Genomic DNA, 14,165 nt, shown 5'->3' with positions numbered 1-14,165 from the left:
CCACCCCAATAGGGGGCAGGGCTGGCCAGCCAACCTCCTGTAGCTCCTCCTCGAGCCAGCCCCACCCTCGATGTGCCCCCACCACCCCAATCGGCCCCCAGCCCCTGCCCCCAGCCAGCTCCACCCCCAATCAGACTCCCCTCTCTGATTGGGAGTGGGGCTGGCTGGCCAACTTCCCACGGCCCCTCCCCAGGCCCCATTCATGGGCGGGGCTGGCCATCCCACTGCCCACAGCTCCTCCCCACTGCTTGCCCCACCCCCAATTGGCCCCCCCTCCCCCAATTGGGGGTGGGGCCCGCCAGCCAATTGCCCGTGGCCTCTCCCCCCAGCCAGCCCTGCCCTGATTGGACCCTGATCGGGGTGGGCTGGCCGGCCAACCTCCTGCCATCTCTTCCTCCCGACAGGCCTGGCCCCGATCCACCAATTGGGACCAGGCCAGCCAGACCCCACCTGTATACGAATTCGTGCACTGGGCCTCTATTATATCAATATAATCACAAAAATAGTCACAGGGATGTAAAGTACAGCATAGGGAAAATGGTCAATAATCTCTATATATAAAAGGCTAATACGTGGTATCCTCTCGGGAGTTCTACTGGGAGTTCGATTGCTTGCTATGATGTGCGCTGACCACCAGAGGGCGGCGCAGAATGAAGGAAGGCGCCGGCTGGCAGCTGGAAGGCCCTGATCCGCCCTGATCATCGGCCAGGCCTAGGGACCCTACCAATGCTCAAATTGTGTGCACCGGGCTTCTAGTATTGTAATAACTATAGTGTCAGGTGTGCACTTGAAATATTGGTGGGATCACTTTGTAAAGTAGATGGTTGTCTAATTGCTATGCTGTACACCTGAAACTAATACAAAATAATAGTGAATATCAACTGTAATTGAAAAAAGTAAAAATAAGAGTAGAAACCTAAACATACAATAAATTTCAAATGACTCCATTTTAATTTGGATAATTTTAATTTTATTATAATAGCAAAATAGGCAAGCAGAGGCCTTCTCCTGAAAATAAGATTAGTGGCATATATTTGCATGATGACTGAAATTTTCCCAGAAATTCAGGAATCTAAGCCTTCAGTGTGTATCTCAGTACTATTAGTTGGAATCCTTCCAAGTACTAGAGCAAAGGAGTGAAAACAGTAGTCATTGCCAAGTTCTCAGTGTATTTTTTTGGACCACCAGCTAGAAAATTCCATGTTTATTTAGTCAACCAGTCTGTTTTAAATTTTTCTATGTTAATCAACCATTTGTGTTTAAACATTAAATCATTTAAAATAAGGTTTCTATTAATTCAACAAACTTATAAAGAATATAAGGTAATTACTGAACCCTGTAATTATTGTAAAATTACCTAACAAAAAAGACCTTGCTGGCCTTTTCAGAAACCTCTCTTTGGAGTAATAGAACACACACACACACATACACACACACCATTGTGCTCTGGTTGGGGAAGCAGAAGGTCGTGAAGAAGTGACTCAAGTTTACTGAGTGAAGAATACACAGAAATTTATTTGGAAAACGAATGACCATGTTTGCAATAAAACTCCAAAATATCAAATGCAAGATGGCCATAATATTCTGACGGTCAAGGAGCATACATGCACACAATTTCTTGGATTACTGCAATCTCACAGGCATGACACCTAACATGGGAAGACATTTTATAAGTCAGGAGAAACAAACAGTAAGTCCTTGCAGAAGCTTTAGGAAGATTTATAGGCTAGATCTTTTTCTCTGCCTTCCTTTGGAAAATAATCGTGTCTCATTTTTAAGAAATAGTTCCAAATTCATTTGCTCAGTATTTATTTAAACTAAGTTAATAATGTAAAACAAGTAACAGTTGTTTTACTGTAAACATGTCATGCATGTTCTATTGGTTCAAAAATAAAATTAAAACAAGATATCCTCTGTAAAGCAAATATATTTATTATGCACTTTCATATACATAGGGATTTTTGCTTAATATAATACAAGGAATAAAATAAAACTTTTACATTGTGAAGTTCAATGTACATTTTAGACTATTTACAGACCTCAAACCAACGGAAAAAAAAGTATTTGTTTGTAACTGCATTTGCTGAGACATGTAAATGGAGACATGAAGCAAAACATTTGCATAGCCAGACAATATTGAGAAAAGTATTTACTCCTGTTTTTTAAGTAGGAATTATTTTTGGTGAAGATTCCAGCAGGAGCGGGGCAAGGAAAAGGGATAGAAGATACTGTGTGCTACACAGTACAGAGTTCTGGTCAAACCTTTCCGACAAGCATTCAGATTTTCGTCAGTACTGTGTTTTTTATCACTTCCCTTTTTACCACCTCATGACTTTTAGGGATGGACACGGATGGAATATTATAAAAACGTTATAAGCACATGGCATCATAGGTGTGTAGTGGCATCAAGTGATTTATAAAATTTAAACATTTTAATTCTTAAAATAGCTATTTAGGAGTTATATTTTGGGGACTATTTTTACTCTTCTTAAGGATTAAAAGCCATTTTCAATCCTGGTATTAAATCAGTACAGAAAGAAATCAGCAGTCAGGCATCTCGGCACCCTCTCACCCTCAGCCTGACTAAAGGCCGTGTTTGTCTTATTCCAAACATAATATAAAAACATCATATTGAAAATCTTATTTTTTCCAATAGGTTCTCTTCCTACCAACTGTTTCAAGTGGTAATATAATGTGTACATGAAAACATTTAGCTCTTTGAAAAACATAAATCCCTTATGTAATGAGTCATATCTTTGCCCTTTGGCCACAAGGTGCATTTTTTGTAAAACAAAAAACAAACAATAAAATTAAATAAATACAATTCCAATAATTCAAGGTTAATAGAAAAACTGGCAGCTTTCAGGGTTCTCTTTCTAAAAAAAATACACCTAATAAAACATTAGAGCTTTATCTTCTACAGTAATGTAAATGTACTGTATTTGAGATATGAGTAAGATTGGTTCTCATAATAGTGTATATTCATATTTACTAATAGAATCATTAACACTTCTAAGGCTACTTTGCAAGAGTCCTATTAAGTGTATTTAATAAATGTCCCATAGGGACAAAAATTCAATACTTGAAACATTCACATTCGAGTTAGCCATATTGCCATGTCACCTTAATAGCGAGTGAACTTATTAATGCATTTCCTACTCCTGATTATGACTTGATGACATAAAAAAAGTGAGTGTTGCTGACTTTAAAAAACAAAAGCAAAATTAAAAGCCTTACACAAAGATCCAATTTATCACAACCAATTCCACGTTTCTGTTTCTGTGAACAATGCACTACATGTGTATCCTTCATTTAAGATGACATTACTGACCTCTGTTACTAAGACATTTCCTAAATATTCTCTTCCAATAGTAAGTTTTGTGCTAAATCTCCAAATTCTCTTTCCTCATTCCTCCTCCTTATCAACAATATATGGAAAGAACAGAACTTCTGGATTTTGTGAGATTTTTCAAGGCTTATTTAAGTATCAAACCCATACCCTTGGCTTCTAAGTACATTCTAACCTTTCCAGACATACAACCACCCACTCAACTGTCCCACTGGGTTAGAGTCCATCTAGAAGGCCAAGGCTGTGGGTTGCATGCTCCTCTGAGCTGGTCAACTTTGTTTTCCTTGGTCACAGACCTCACCTTTAACCATAGCATTCAATCATCCCACAGACAATTGTTCAAAGAAGAAAGCAGGAAAGAGTATGTGGACAAAAAAATTACTGTTTATCAAATACCAATAAAAAATACACGTGTTATGACTGACAGGTTAGTGGTATCATCTGTGAAGGACAACACTTATTACATTCAAGAATATTCAAACTAACCACTAAAATTGATCCAACTGATTTTGAGTGGGGGCTATTTCCATCATGCAGTGATTTACAAAATAGAGGCAACTGAGAGAGAAGCCAGCATTAAAATTCACACTGGTAAATTGTATTTGATTCAACTGGACGGTAGAGAGAAGGGTAGTCAAGGAATTGTTCAGGGATCAAAAATCTACCCTCAGAGAGACAGGCATAGCTCCTCCCACATACACATGCGGCTGCAGCGTGGCTCTGTCCTGAGACTTCCATACCTCGAGAATGACAGTCTGTCTCTTGGAGGTAGAATGATGAGTGAATGGAAGGTGAAATTGTACCCCATTGAATGAAACAGAACTTTGTTCTGCCTATAGTCTTTTTCTTTTTTCTTTTTGACACATTTAGCCAGAGATTAGGAGGATTCTACTGGGAAATCCAAATTTAAACTACTTAGAGCAGCTCCCTAAAATACTAGAAATTATTTTTAAATCTACGAAGAAACCACTTTTCTTCACCTCAATGGCATTAAATAGAAACTCATTTTCAACCAATGCTGAAGGTGTAGTGAGTATAAATAGTTGCATGATTTATTTTAATGAGTGACATTTTTAAAGATACAGGAAACAAGCCACACACTACAGCAATGCAAATGTGACTGAAACAGTAGGCTTAACTTTTGTTTGCCACAAAAAGAAAAAAAATAAATACAAGAAACACTGCCTTTCATATATATTTGATCATGGCACATGCACATTTATCAAATCTTAACTTAAAATACTCAAAAAATTTTCAGCTTTTATCAGGGAACTGCAGTATACACCTGCATTTTCAAAAAGTGCTTATTCTTGTGTAGTGAATACAAAGCACACTAAATGAAATTTTTAAGCACAGAGGGTTACATTGAGAAGGCAGCCTTGCTATTTAGGCACATTACAGTAATTAAGGTAACTGAACTGCAAATATCACATTCTTCTTTTTTTTCCAGCAATCAACAGGCATGTTATGTTTCCATCCAGTAGTTGAAGAACCACTCCAATCACAATGTCTTCTGTCTCACAGAACAGGAAACTAATGCAAAAGTTAAAAAAATATATTAATTTCTACATTATACTTATTATTTAACTACATATAATTTTAAAACCCTATTAAGACTATATAAACTTACCATGTAAAGAACAAAGTAGATTATCTGAGATTCATTATTTAACTTATAAACCACTTTTAAGGATTCCACAAAATGTTTACCTTAATTCATGTGTTTTGCTGGTTAATATACATATTTACACTTTGCCTTTACAAAAGATATCATGAGAGTTGGAGAGTGATACTATCAGAACTAAGTATTTTTAAAATAAACAACAATGGGGAATGAATTAACTACTTTGTACATGTTAATTTTTAATGAGCTTTGACCAGTTGTTCCTAGATTCACATGAAAGTGTTTATTATTAGAAGGTATAGCAAAATTTATGATAATGTGTCACCTAAAATACTGTATCTCCAAAGACAAAAGAAGCATAAGAAAGAGATTTCCATTTGCTAAAAGGAAAGAGTACAATAGAGGATAAAAATAATTAAGCAAACTGGGATAAACATACCTGTAATAAAAGTAGGAAAATATTCCTAATGAAATCTTTGATCTATCTCCAATATCAGAAATGTGCTTTTAAAAAAGTATCGATAATATAAAATCATGTTATCTATTTTCCCATTAACTTCCCTTATATAATTAGTGAATCATCCACTGAAGTGGGAAGAAGAGTGTTTTTATTTAATAAATATGAATTTATTTTTGAGGTTTAAACATTTAATTCTTATGTCTAAATAAATATAGTGGGACCTAAAACCTCGCTTGCCAATATAGCCATTAATCTTCTTTCCACCCCCATTCCTGGTGTGTGCAAACTTTACTTGAAGAGTCTTAAGAATCTGTCCTACTGAAAATTACCTTTTGCTGATTAAATCTTGGACTCCTTGGATGAAAAGTTAGGAAATTAATATTTACTATCTATCTACTAAGCACTACATACACTATTTTATTCAAACCAAGGAGTATTACAGAAATAGCCCCTCTCTCGGTTACCATCAAAGAAATTTTAAGAAGGAAAATGACTGTACAAGAAGGAATTCTTAATCTGAGATCCATAAATAGTACATTCATTCATTCATTCATTCTTATTCACCACATTTTTACTGAGAAACTACTGTAAATCCAAACAGTATCCCCAATGCATGGAATACAGCAGTGAAACAGGTAACAATCCCTACCCTCACAAAGGTTACACTTAAGTTGGAAGGAGACAAATAATAAACACAATAATACATAAAACATATAAAGTATGTGAAATAGTAAGTTCTTGGGACAATAAAAGTAGGAGAGGGAGTGCTCGAGCTGGGAAAGTTCAAATTCCTAAGTAAAGGGAACCAGACTTTTGCATTTTATTCTTAATGTTGATGAGATGTTACCTGTTATAATGGTGTCTCCTTCTTATAGTTGAAACTAGGGTCAGAACCGTCAATCTGAAGCTTCAGGGCCTGTTTAAGGCTTAATTCCGTCTCTGACGAAGGGTACCCTTCCAGCACTTCCTGGTGCCCTCTGTCTGGTATGGTTCTCGGGACTGAGACCCTACCCAGAAACACCTGGTTGCTCTGAAGATGGTAATTTGGGTTTGTCATTATTCCATTTCTCTTCTTCTGTTCCCCACTTTGTTGGTGAATGAGAAACTGCTGCTGAGATCGACCAACTTCTTGCTGAGCAGACGGTATCATAATCTTGCACTGAGATTCTGCGGGTATTTGTTTAGGGGGTGTGCTGGACCCGGGTTTGGCTGCAGGCCCTCTTGAATCAAACTGAGTCATTTCATATTCTAAAACCTTTGGCTGTGAGGAATTATTTTGTTTAGCTTTTTTCCCAGCTGACCCAGATTTGCTGGAATTTTCTGATTTCCCCCCTTTATTTGTTTTAGTTGACTTCAAACTGGGCTTTACTTGACTCCACTCAAATTCACTAGAGGGGGAGTTATGGCTCTGTCCCAAGGACTGTGTTGTGGAAGACGGGGACACAATGGACTGTCGACTTCTACTGCGGGGCAGCGAATGCTGCTGGATCTGCTCAGTAAACGACAGGCTGTGAAAGCTATCAATTGGCACTGTTTGAGCCGTTGCTGTAGACGAAGTAGTTCTCAAAGATGAATTTTTTGAGCTTTTCAGGGAATTATTTGACAAGGATGATTTCTGACGATCGACTGTAGAATCTGGAGATTCTGAAGGAGAACTGAATGCATGCGCTGGCCCATTCGGTAAACCCCGCAGTGAAGGCTGCATGTCCCCTCCGCCAGTACTGCCGGAGCTATTTGATTTAATTGTTAACGACTGCATTTTCGAAGACACCGATTGTAGAGGCTTCTGCTCCATTGTGTGAACAGGAGAGGGGGAGCAGCCGTTCAAACTAGATGCACCATATTTTTCTAATAATTTAATTATCTGAGAGTGTCCGTTTTTAGCTGCCACGCGCATAGCAGTGCGTCCGAACTGATCCGCGTGGTTGGGGTCAGCACCGTGCTCTAGGAGAACCTGCACAACATCGATGTGCCCTTCCTGGGCGGCAATGCAGAGGGCAGTCGCACCTTGATTACAAGTGTGGTCAACAACAGCTCCGTGCTCAATCAGAAGCTGCACCACTTTGACGTGGCCCTGCCACGCTGCCGACTGCAAGGCAGATCGCTTTTCATTGTCTGCGGCATTGATGTCAGCGTGGTAGGTTATCAGAACCTGCACCATGTCCAAGTGGCCTTGCCAGCAGGAAACATGAAGTGCTGTCCTTCCTTCCGCATCACTCGCTTCTACGTTTGCACCATTTTCTAAAAAATACTCAGCCATTGTAAGTTGGTTTTCTAAGGCCAAAATATAAAGGGTAGGCCTACCATCAGCATCTTTGTAATTAACGTCAGCTCCATGGCTAAAAAGCAGTTCAACAATGTCCCTGTGTCCTTCTAGTGCAGCAACCCGCAGGGCATTTCTACCATCATAACCTCTTTGATCAATGTTGGATTTATTTTCCAGTAATATCTGAACACAATCATAATGACCCTCTTGCGAAGCTAATATGAAAGGTATCCGTCCATCGTTATCAATCTCATTTGTTCTGGCACCTTGTTCAATAAGTGCTTCACATATTAACCTGTGACCTTCAAAAGCTGCCATGTGCAAAGGTGTCCATCCAGCATCATCTCTGTGATTTTCATCTAACCCTCTATCCAGTAGAGTACGTACCACTTCAACATTGCCTTGGGCTGAGGCTATGCTGAGGACTGTCCTACCTTCACTATCAATGCTATCCACAGCTGCACCCCAAAACAAAAGTGTGTTCACGACTGAAGCATGGCCCATAGAAGCAGCTGCCAAGAGGGGTGTACGACCATTGTTATCTGTGTGATCTACATCTGCTCCCCCCTCTAGAAGCAAGTCAACCACATCAACGTGTCCTTCATAGGCAGCCACCAGCAGTGGGGTCATGCCATCTTTATCACAATGATCTACTTCAGCACCGCGATCAATTAAAAGGCTGACAACTGATGCGTGTCCTTTACTTGCAGGCACACAAAGTGCAGCTACAGAGAGTGCAGTCCTGCCATCAACATCCTCATGATTCACTTCTGCTCCATGGTCCAGAAGGTGTTCCACAATCTCTCTATGTCCCATGTATGCCGCTGCTATCAAAGCAGTCCTACCTTCATTATCAGCTTTGTTGACTTCAGCACCATGTTGTAGCAAATTCAGTACAATATCCTCGTGTCCTCCCCAAGCTGCTGCTCTCAAAGCTGTTCGGCTGTCAGCATCTGCACAATCCACTTTTACACCGGCATAAAGTAGTGCAGAAACTACCTCCGTGTGACCACCCCAAGCAGCAGATCTTAACGCTGTCCAGCCATCCTGATCAGTATGATTAATGTTTGCTCCACACCCAATCAAACAATTAACCACCTTGGTATGTCCTTGTCTGGCAGCCAGGGTAAGTGGTGTGTGCCCATGAGCATCTTCTATCTCTAAATCTGCTCCCCTAGAGACAAGTAAATTCACCACATCAAGGTTGCCACTGTATGCAGCATTAGCCAATAATGTTCTCCCATTTGAATCACACTGATTTACTGACGCTCCATTATCTAGTAAGGTCCGAATGGAATCCTCTCTTTCTAAGGCTTGACGGACTATGCATGATGTGCGATCGTCTTCACTGTTCACATGAGCACCAGCTTTAACCAACAGCTGTAGCACTTCTTGTTCCTTGGGTATTAAGGTTGACAGGGAGTCTCTGACAGGTGTACCATTCCATATCATCCACAGAGCTAACTCAGCTGTCTCCAACTGTAAGTTTGAGTTAATTAAGTGCAATGCAAATTCTTGTGCTTCCAATGGTGTTAGATTCTTGGCTTGGCAGGTATAACTCATAGCCAGCATTCGGTGTCCTTCTGCTGCATTGCATAAATACTTCTGTGTGCAGTGTTTCACGTCCAGAAGCCACTCCGCAAAGCTGTAGTGAAACAGGATTTTAGTATTTCCTAGTCCATCAACAAGGAGTTTGGAGAGCACGTCTAACTTGCGTTGAAAGTCTTCCAAGGTTAATGACATATTTTTGGTCCATACTGCATGATATAATTCCGTTATGGTCAAAGGTCGGCAGGCAGCAAGAATCACATTCAAAATAGGCTGAACCTTTGCAAACTGCTTTCTCACAAAAAGTCTTTGACACAGCCAGAGATAGAGACCGTTTAGAGTTCCTGGGATGTCACGGATCTCTCGTAACATAATAAAATTTTCTACAACTCCATCTAGAACCCGTTCTAGATAAAGAAAGCACCCACTGCTTTTAATATGCAGTTGATTTAACATCTCTGCAGTTTCTTTTGTGAGGTGTTGTCGCAAAGCTTCTTCTTGATCTAAACGATGGAGAATGTACTGTTGCACATCCTTAACAATATATGCCTTCCGAAGGTCATCTAAACTTATTTTTCGAAAACCTAGGGAAGAGACAAAAAAGTAGATGTCATTCTTTGAAAACAATTATAGAAGACGCCATACACTCAGAGAAAAAGTCTTCAGTGTATAATAAACTAATAAGCAAATAAATCAATAATACATGAACTAATACTAAGAAATCCATACCTGTTAGTATAGAAATCAGTTTTTTTTTCCTTCTATAACACACTGATAGCAGAGAAACAATTTCATTTTCCAGTTTACAAATGGGACATATTGTAGTGGCTCTGTGCCCCTCTCAACTTCAATGATAAGCATTAGATAGTCTTACATACATATCCATAAAGGCATGTAAGATTTTCTGAACTCTCAAATGATTAGGGAAAGAAGTGCAGGAAGCAACAAATAAGATTTGTTTGTTTCTACAGTGATCTTTTTCATATAAAAATTTTATATATTTCCACCTGCATAACTAAATATATACTAGCTTTAATTAGGGGACTGAATATTCATATCCAATTAGAATATCACCTGTCATGGCCTTTAAATAACATTATTTTACATGTTGTCAAATTAAATGTCAGGTTGTCAATAAATAGCTTGAACCTTAAGATGCAATTTGCTAACAAAACTTCAGCATTGTAAAAATAAAGCAGCTTAATATATTTAAACCAACATAACATACTAGTTAAAGCTATCTGAAATTCACTTTTAACTTCTTTAAAGGGAACCATAATTTCATTTTCTAAAGGGAGATGATATCCTGATTTACAGACAGGAATTTATTAAACACATGTATTCATCTTACAGAAGAAAAAAACTGCTGAGTAAATTAATTCCCTTAAGAGAAACAACTCTAGAAATTGAGCAGAGATTAGAGATGGTCACCTGTTACTATGGAGGCAAGACTTTTCAAAGAGTCTGTGATCCAGTCTAGATAAGAATCACTAAGGGCCTGAACAACCACAGCAGAACAGATATAAATGAAATGTGAGTTTGGGAATTATTAGTAAGAGCTAGATGCATGGAGCTGAGCAAATATGGAGAAGGAAAGAGAGGAGGAGTCAGCATTGACTTAATTTCTGGCTTGATAGAACAGGATGGAAAAGATATTACTGAAGGATAAATAATAGGTTTGGAGAGAAAGCTGATAAATTCAGTTTTGTGATACTAAGCTTGAAGTACTTACATGAAATAGATAAATTTATTGAAAACACAACCTACTAGAATGACATATGAAGAAATAAATTTTTATGCTTTAAATCTATATAAAAATAAAAATCTGTAATTATATATGTGTACAACTGATTATTAATTATACAGATAATAGATGCTTTTCAATAGAATTTTAAAAGGTACATTTTGATTATAACAAAGACATTTTTGATCCAAGGAGAGTTTAAAATGTGCACTGAAATTTATAACAATCTACATTTACCAAGGACATGAGGGACTTATCTCTTAACTTTTTTTCTGTGTGTTCATTTGCTCTTGGCTTTATAAAATCATTAAACAATTTAAGTTGAAAAACACCTGGAATGTTGCTAATAAAAATTTTTTTTAATAATAACTATCTTACATTATAAAGTGTTTTAAAGTTTCCAAAATGATCTTGTAGATACTGACTGATTTACATAAAAGATTACAGTACCTACTATGAATAAATATTTATAATTTAAACCTACTTCACTTTAGATATCACAACTGAAACCTGAGATAATTAAAACAGGCTAAATCTCATAGTAACAGGTTCAGTTCCTGAGAAACAAATAAGAGAGATCAACAATTATTGAGTCAACTAGTTTTAAAGCAGCACTTCAAGTACTTATCAAACCTAACTTCTTTTTATGTCAAACCTGTGAGATAAGTTTCCTTACTTTAAATATGAAGAAGCTGCCTGGCTGGTGCAGCTCAATGGTTGAGCATCTCTACCTGTGAACCAGGAGGTCACCGTTTGATTCCCAGTCAGGGCAGATGCCTGGGTTGTGGGCTCAATCTCCAGTGGGGTCATACAGGTGGCAGCTGATCAATGATTTTCTCTCATCATTGATGTTTCTATCTCTCTCTCCCTCTCCCTTCCTCTCTGGGATCAATAAAATATATATTTTTAAAAATTAAAGAAAATAAAAATGAAGAAGCTAAAGCTCAGAAATGTCAGGTGAATTGCCCAAAGTAGCCCAGCTGATAAATCATAGATCCAGGATTCTGATTACTTTGACTTGGAAGTTTTTGCTCTTTACATTAAGATGGCAATGGGCAGAGAAAGTTGTGAAAGAAAGTGCAAGTGCTTGATAGGGGATTGAAGGGTAGAGGATAGAGCCATAGGATTAATTCTAAAATAAAGCAGATAAAATTTCATCAAGTATAGATATAAAATACTTGCAATTAAAAAAACAAAGCGCTCCCAAATCTAAATATACTTAGTAATATGAATTTACATAGAATCAATTAATGTGTTCATCATTAATGATAGTTATTTGTTCATTAATACAGAACTAAGAATATCTAACTAACAATTTGAATTTCTTGAGTTAAAGTTACTGAAAATAATTGCTTTTATTACAGTGCAGCTTCTGACCATTCTACATGTAATTCCCTTCTTAGGAACATGCACAATTTTAGTACATTATATTAAAACACTTAAAAAAATTTTATAAGGCTGAAAAATGCTCAAAAAATTTAGGCGAATATAAACACGATTTACTGAAATGTTTGACCACTTTTATATCCTTACTTAAGACATTTCTCAGGATGTGAGATTACTCAGTGCTAATGAAAGTAGAATGATAGCACCTGTGCCAAAATTTATAAACTGATGCTCAATGCAGTTATTCATTATCCTGAAGAATCTGTGGGGATAGAATATCCTTACTAATAAAAGCCTAAGTGGTCTTCACGCCGTGAAGCCCTCATGCCGTCACAAGATGGCTGTGCACACAGTGGGCGTGTGCAGGTGGGCAGAGCTGGGCTTGACGCTGCGTGCTCAGCACAGAGCCTGCCTGGGAGTGCCACTTGCTCCCACCCCCGCACTGCGAGGCCTGCCTGGGGGTCCTAGGGGTTCTGCCTCCCGGCTCCACACAGCACGGAGGTGGGATGCCCGGCTCCGGCCTACCTCTTTGGGACAATCCATTGAGGAGTCCCGGATGGGTGGGCGGAGCCTACCTCTTTAGGGCGATGGATCGTGGGGCTCCTGCATTGTGACAGGGCACAGGCCAGGCTGGGGGACCCGCCCCCCCACCCCCCCACCCCCCCACCCCCCCACCCCCCCCACCCCCCCCACCCCCCCACCCCCCCCGAGTGCACAAATTTTGTGCAATGGGCCTCTAGTATAATAATAAAACCTAACAGCATGATAATAAGAAAGTTAAGTGAACTCTGGCATATTGATGCATAATAAATTATGTATCCATTAAAATAACTATTAAAAAGACAATACAGTGACACTGAAGGCTTGTAAATGTTAAATTTACAAAATAGAATTTGAATTGACAGAAAGCATGATTTCAACTGGGTAGGGTAACATACACAGAATTTAATCCAAAGTGGTCAAGAGTGGTTAATTATTATTTTATCTCTGAATGATGTACTATTTGATTATGATGTCATTTAAAACATTACCTATAGGCAGCATGTATTTTTTTAAACTTTTAAAATATATATTTTTATTGATTTCAAAGAAGGTAGAGGGAGAGAGATATAGAAACATCAATGATGAGAGAGAATCACTGATCAGCTGCCTCCTGCACGCCCCCGCCTGAGGACTGAGCCCACAACCCAGGCATATGCCCTGACCAGGAATCAAACCGTGACCTCCTGGTTCATAGGTCAATGCTTAACCACTGAACCACACTAGTCCGGTGTATTATTTTTTTAATCAGATAAAATATGTATAAAAAACTTTGAGGTTTAATTTTTTATCCACAAAATGTTTTCAAATGAACTGCTATTTCTTTTAGTACCATAACAAGTATCAATAGCTAGTAGCTTATGATAATACCTTCATATTTAGTCAAGATTCTTGGTAACTGCCAAAGGGATTTTTCATTACATTAATCTGAAGCTGTTAATAAAAATGTTATTGGTCAGTACCGTATATAAATGAGGAAAGAAATTCTCTTCACAAAATGTTAAGTGCTTAGATATGAGTAGATGAAAGCGATTTAAACATAGTAAAAACCTTAATGTTACTGCCCTAAGGTCAGGCACCTGCAAGTTTTAAATTTGAATGCATACTTCTCAATTTAAAAACTACATATTTCAACTTAAAACAGTAGCAATAAGCAGGAAGGTGCATAGAACTTATATAAAAAATAAGGACAAATCAAAGAAAAAAGCTGAATAAATTAAAATATAAGCTATGTTCATAGATGGAACA

The 14,165-nt window shown here is 38.2% G+C and overlaps 1 protein-coding gene across 2 annotated transcripts in view; it reads right to left on the bottom strand.

Annotated features, from left to right (window-relative positions):
• Positions 1-1,388: 1,388 nt before the first annotated feature.
• ANKRD50 (ankyrin repeat domain containing 50) overlaps positions 1,389-14,165 on the bottom strand; it is a 33,455-nt gene continuing 20,678 nt past the window's right edge. For both annotated transcript variants that reach the window (XM_079771193.1, XM_079771192.1), the window contains 2 exons: positions 6,281-9,831; positions 1,389-4,882 (listed from right to left, as the gene is read on the bottom strand). In XM_079771193.1, the coding sequence (XP_079627319.1) occupies positions 6,284-9,831 (3,548 nt within the window). In that variant the 3' untranslated portion in view covers positions 1,389-4,882; positions 6,281-6,283. The remainder of the gene's footprint in view (positions 4,883-6,280; positions 9,832-14,165) is intronic.

Source organism: Cnephaeus nilssonii (genome assembly GCF_951640355.1).
Source record: "Cnephaeus nilssonii genome assembly, chromosome: 5".
Lineage (NCBI taxonomy): Eukaryota > Metazoa > Chordata > Mammalia > Chiroptera > Vespertilionidae > Cnephaeus > Cnephaeus nilssonii.
Note: the sequence above shows the minus strand (reverse complement) of the source record. Positions and strands in the feature narration are given on the sequence as shown.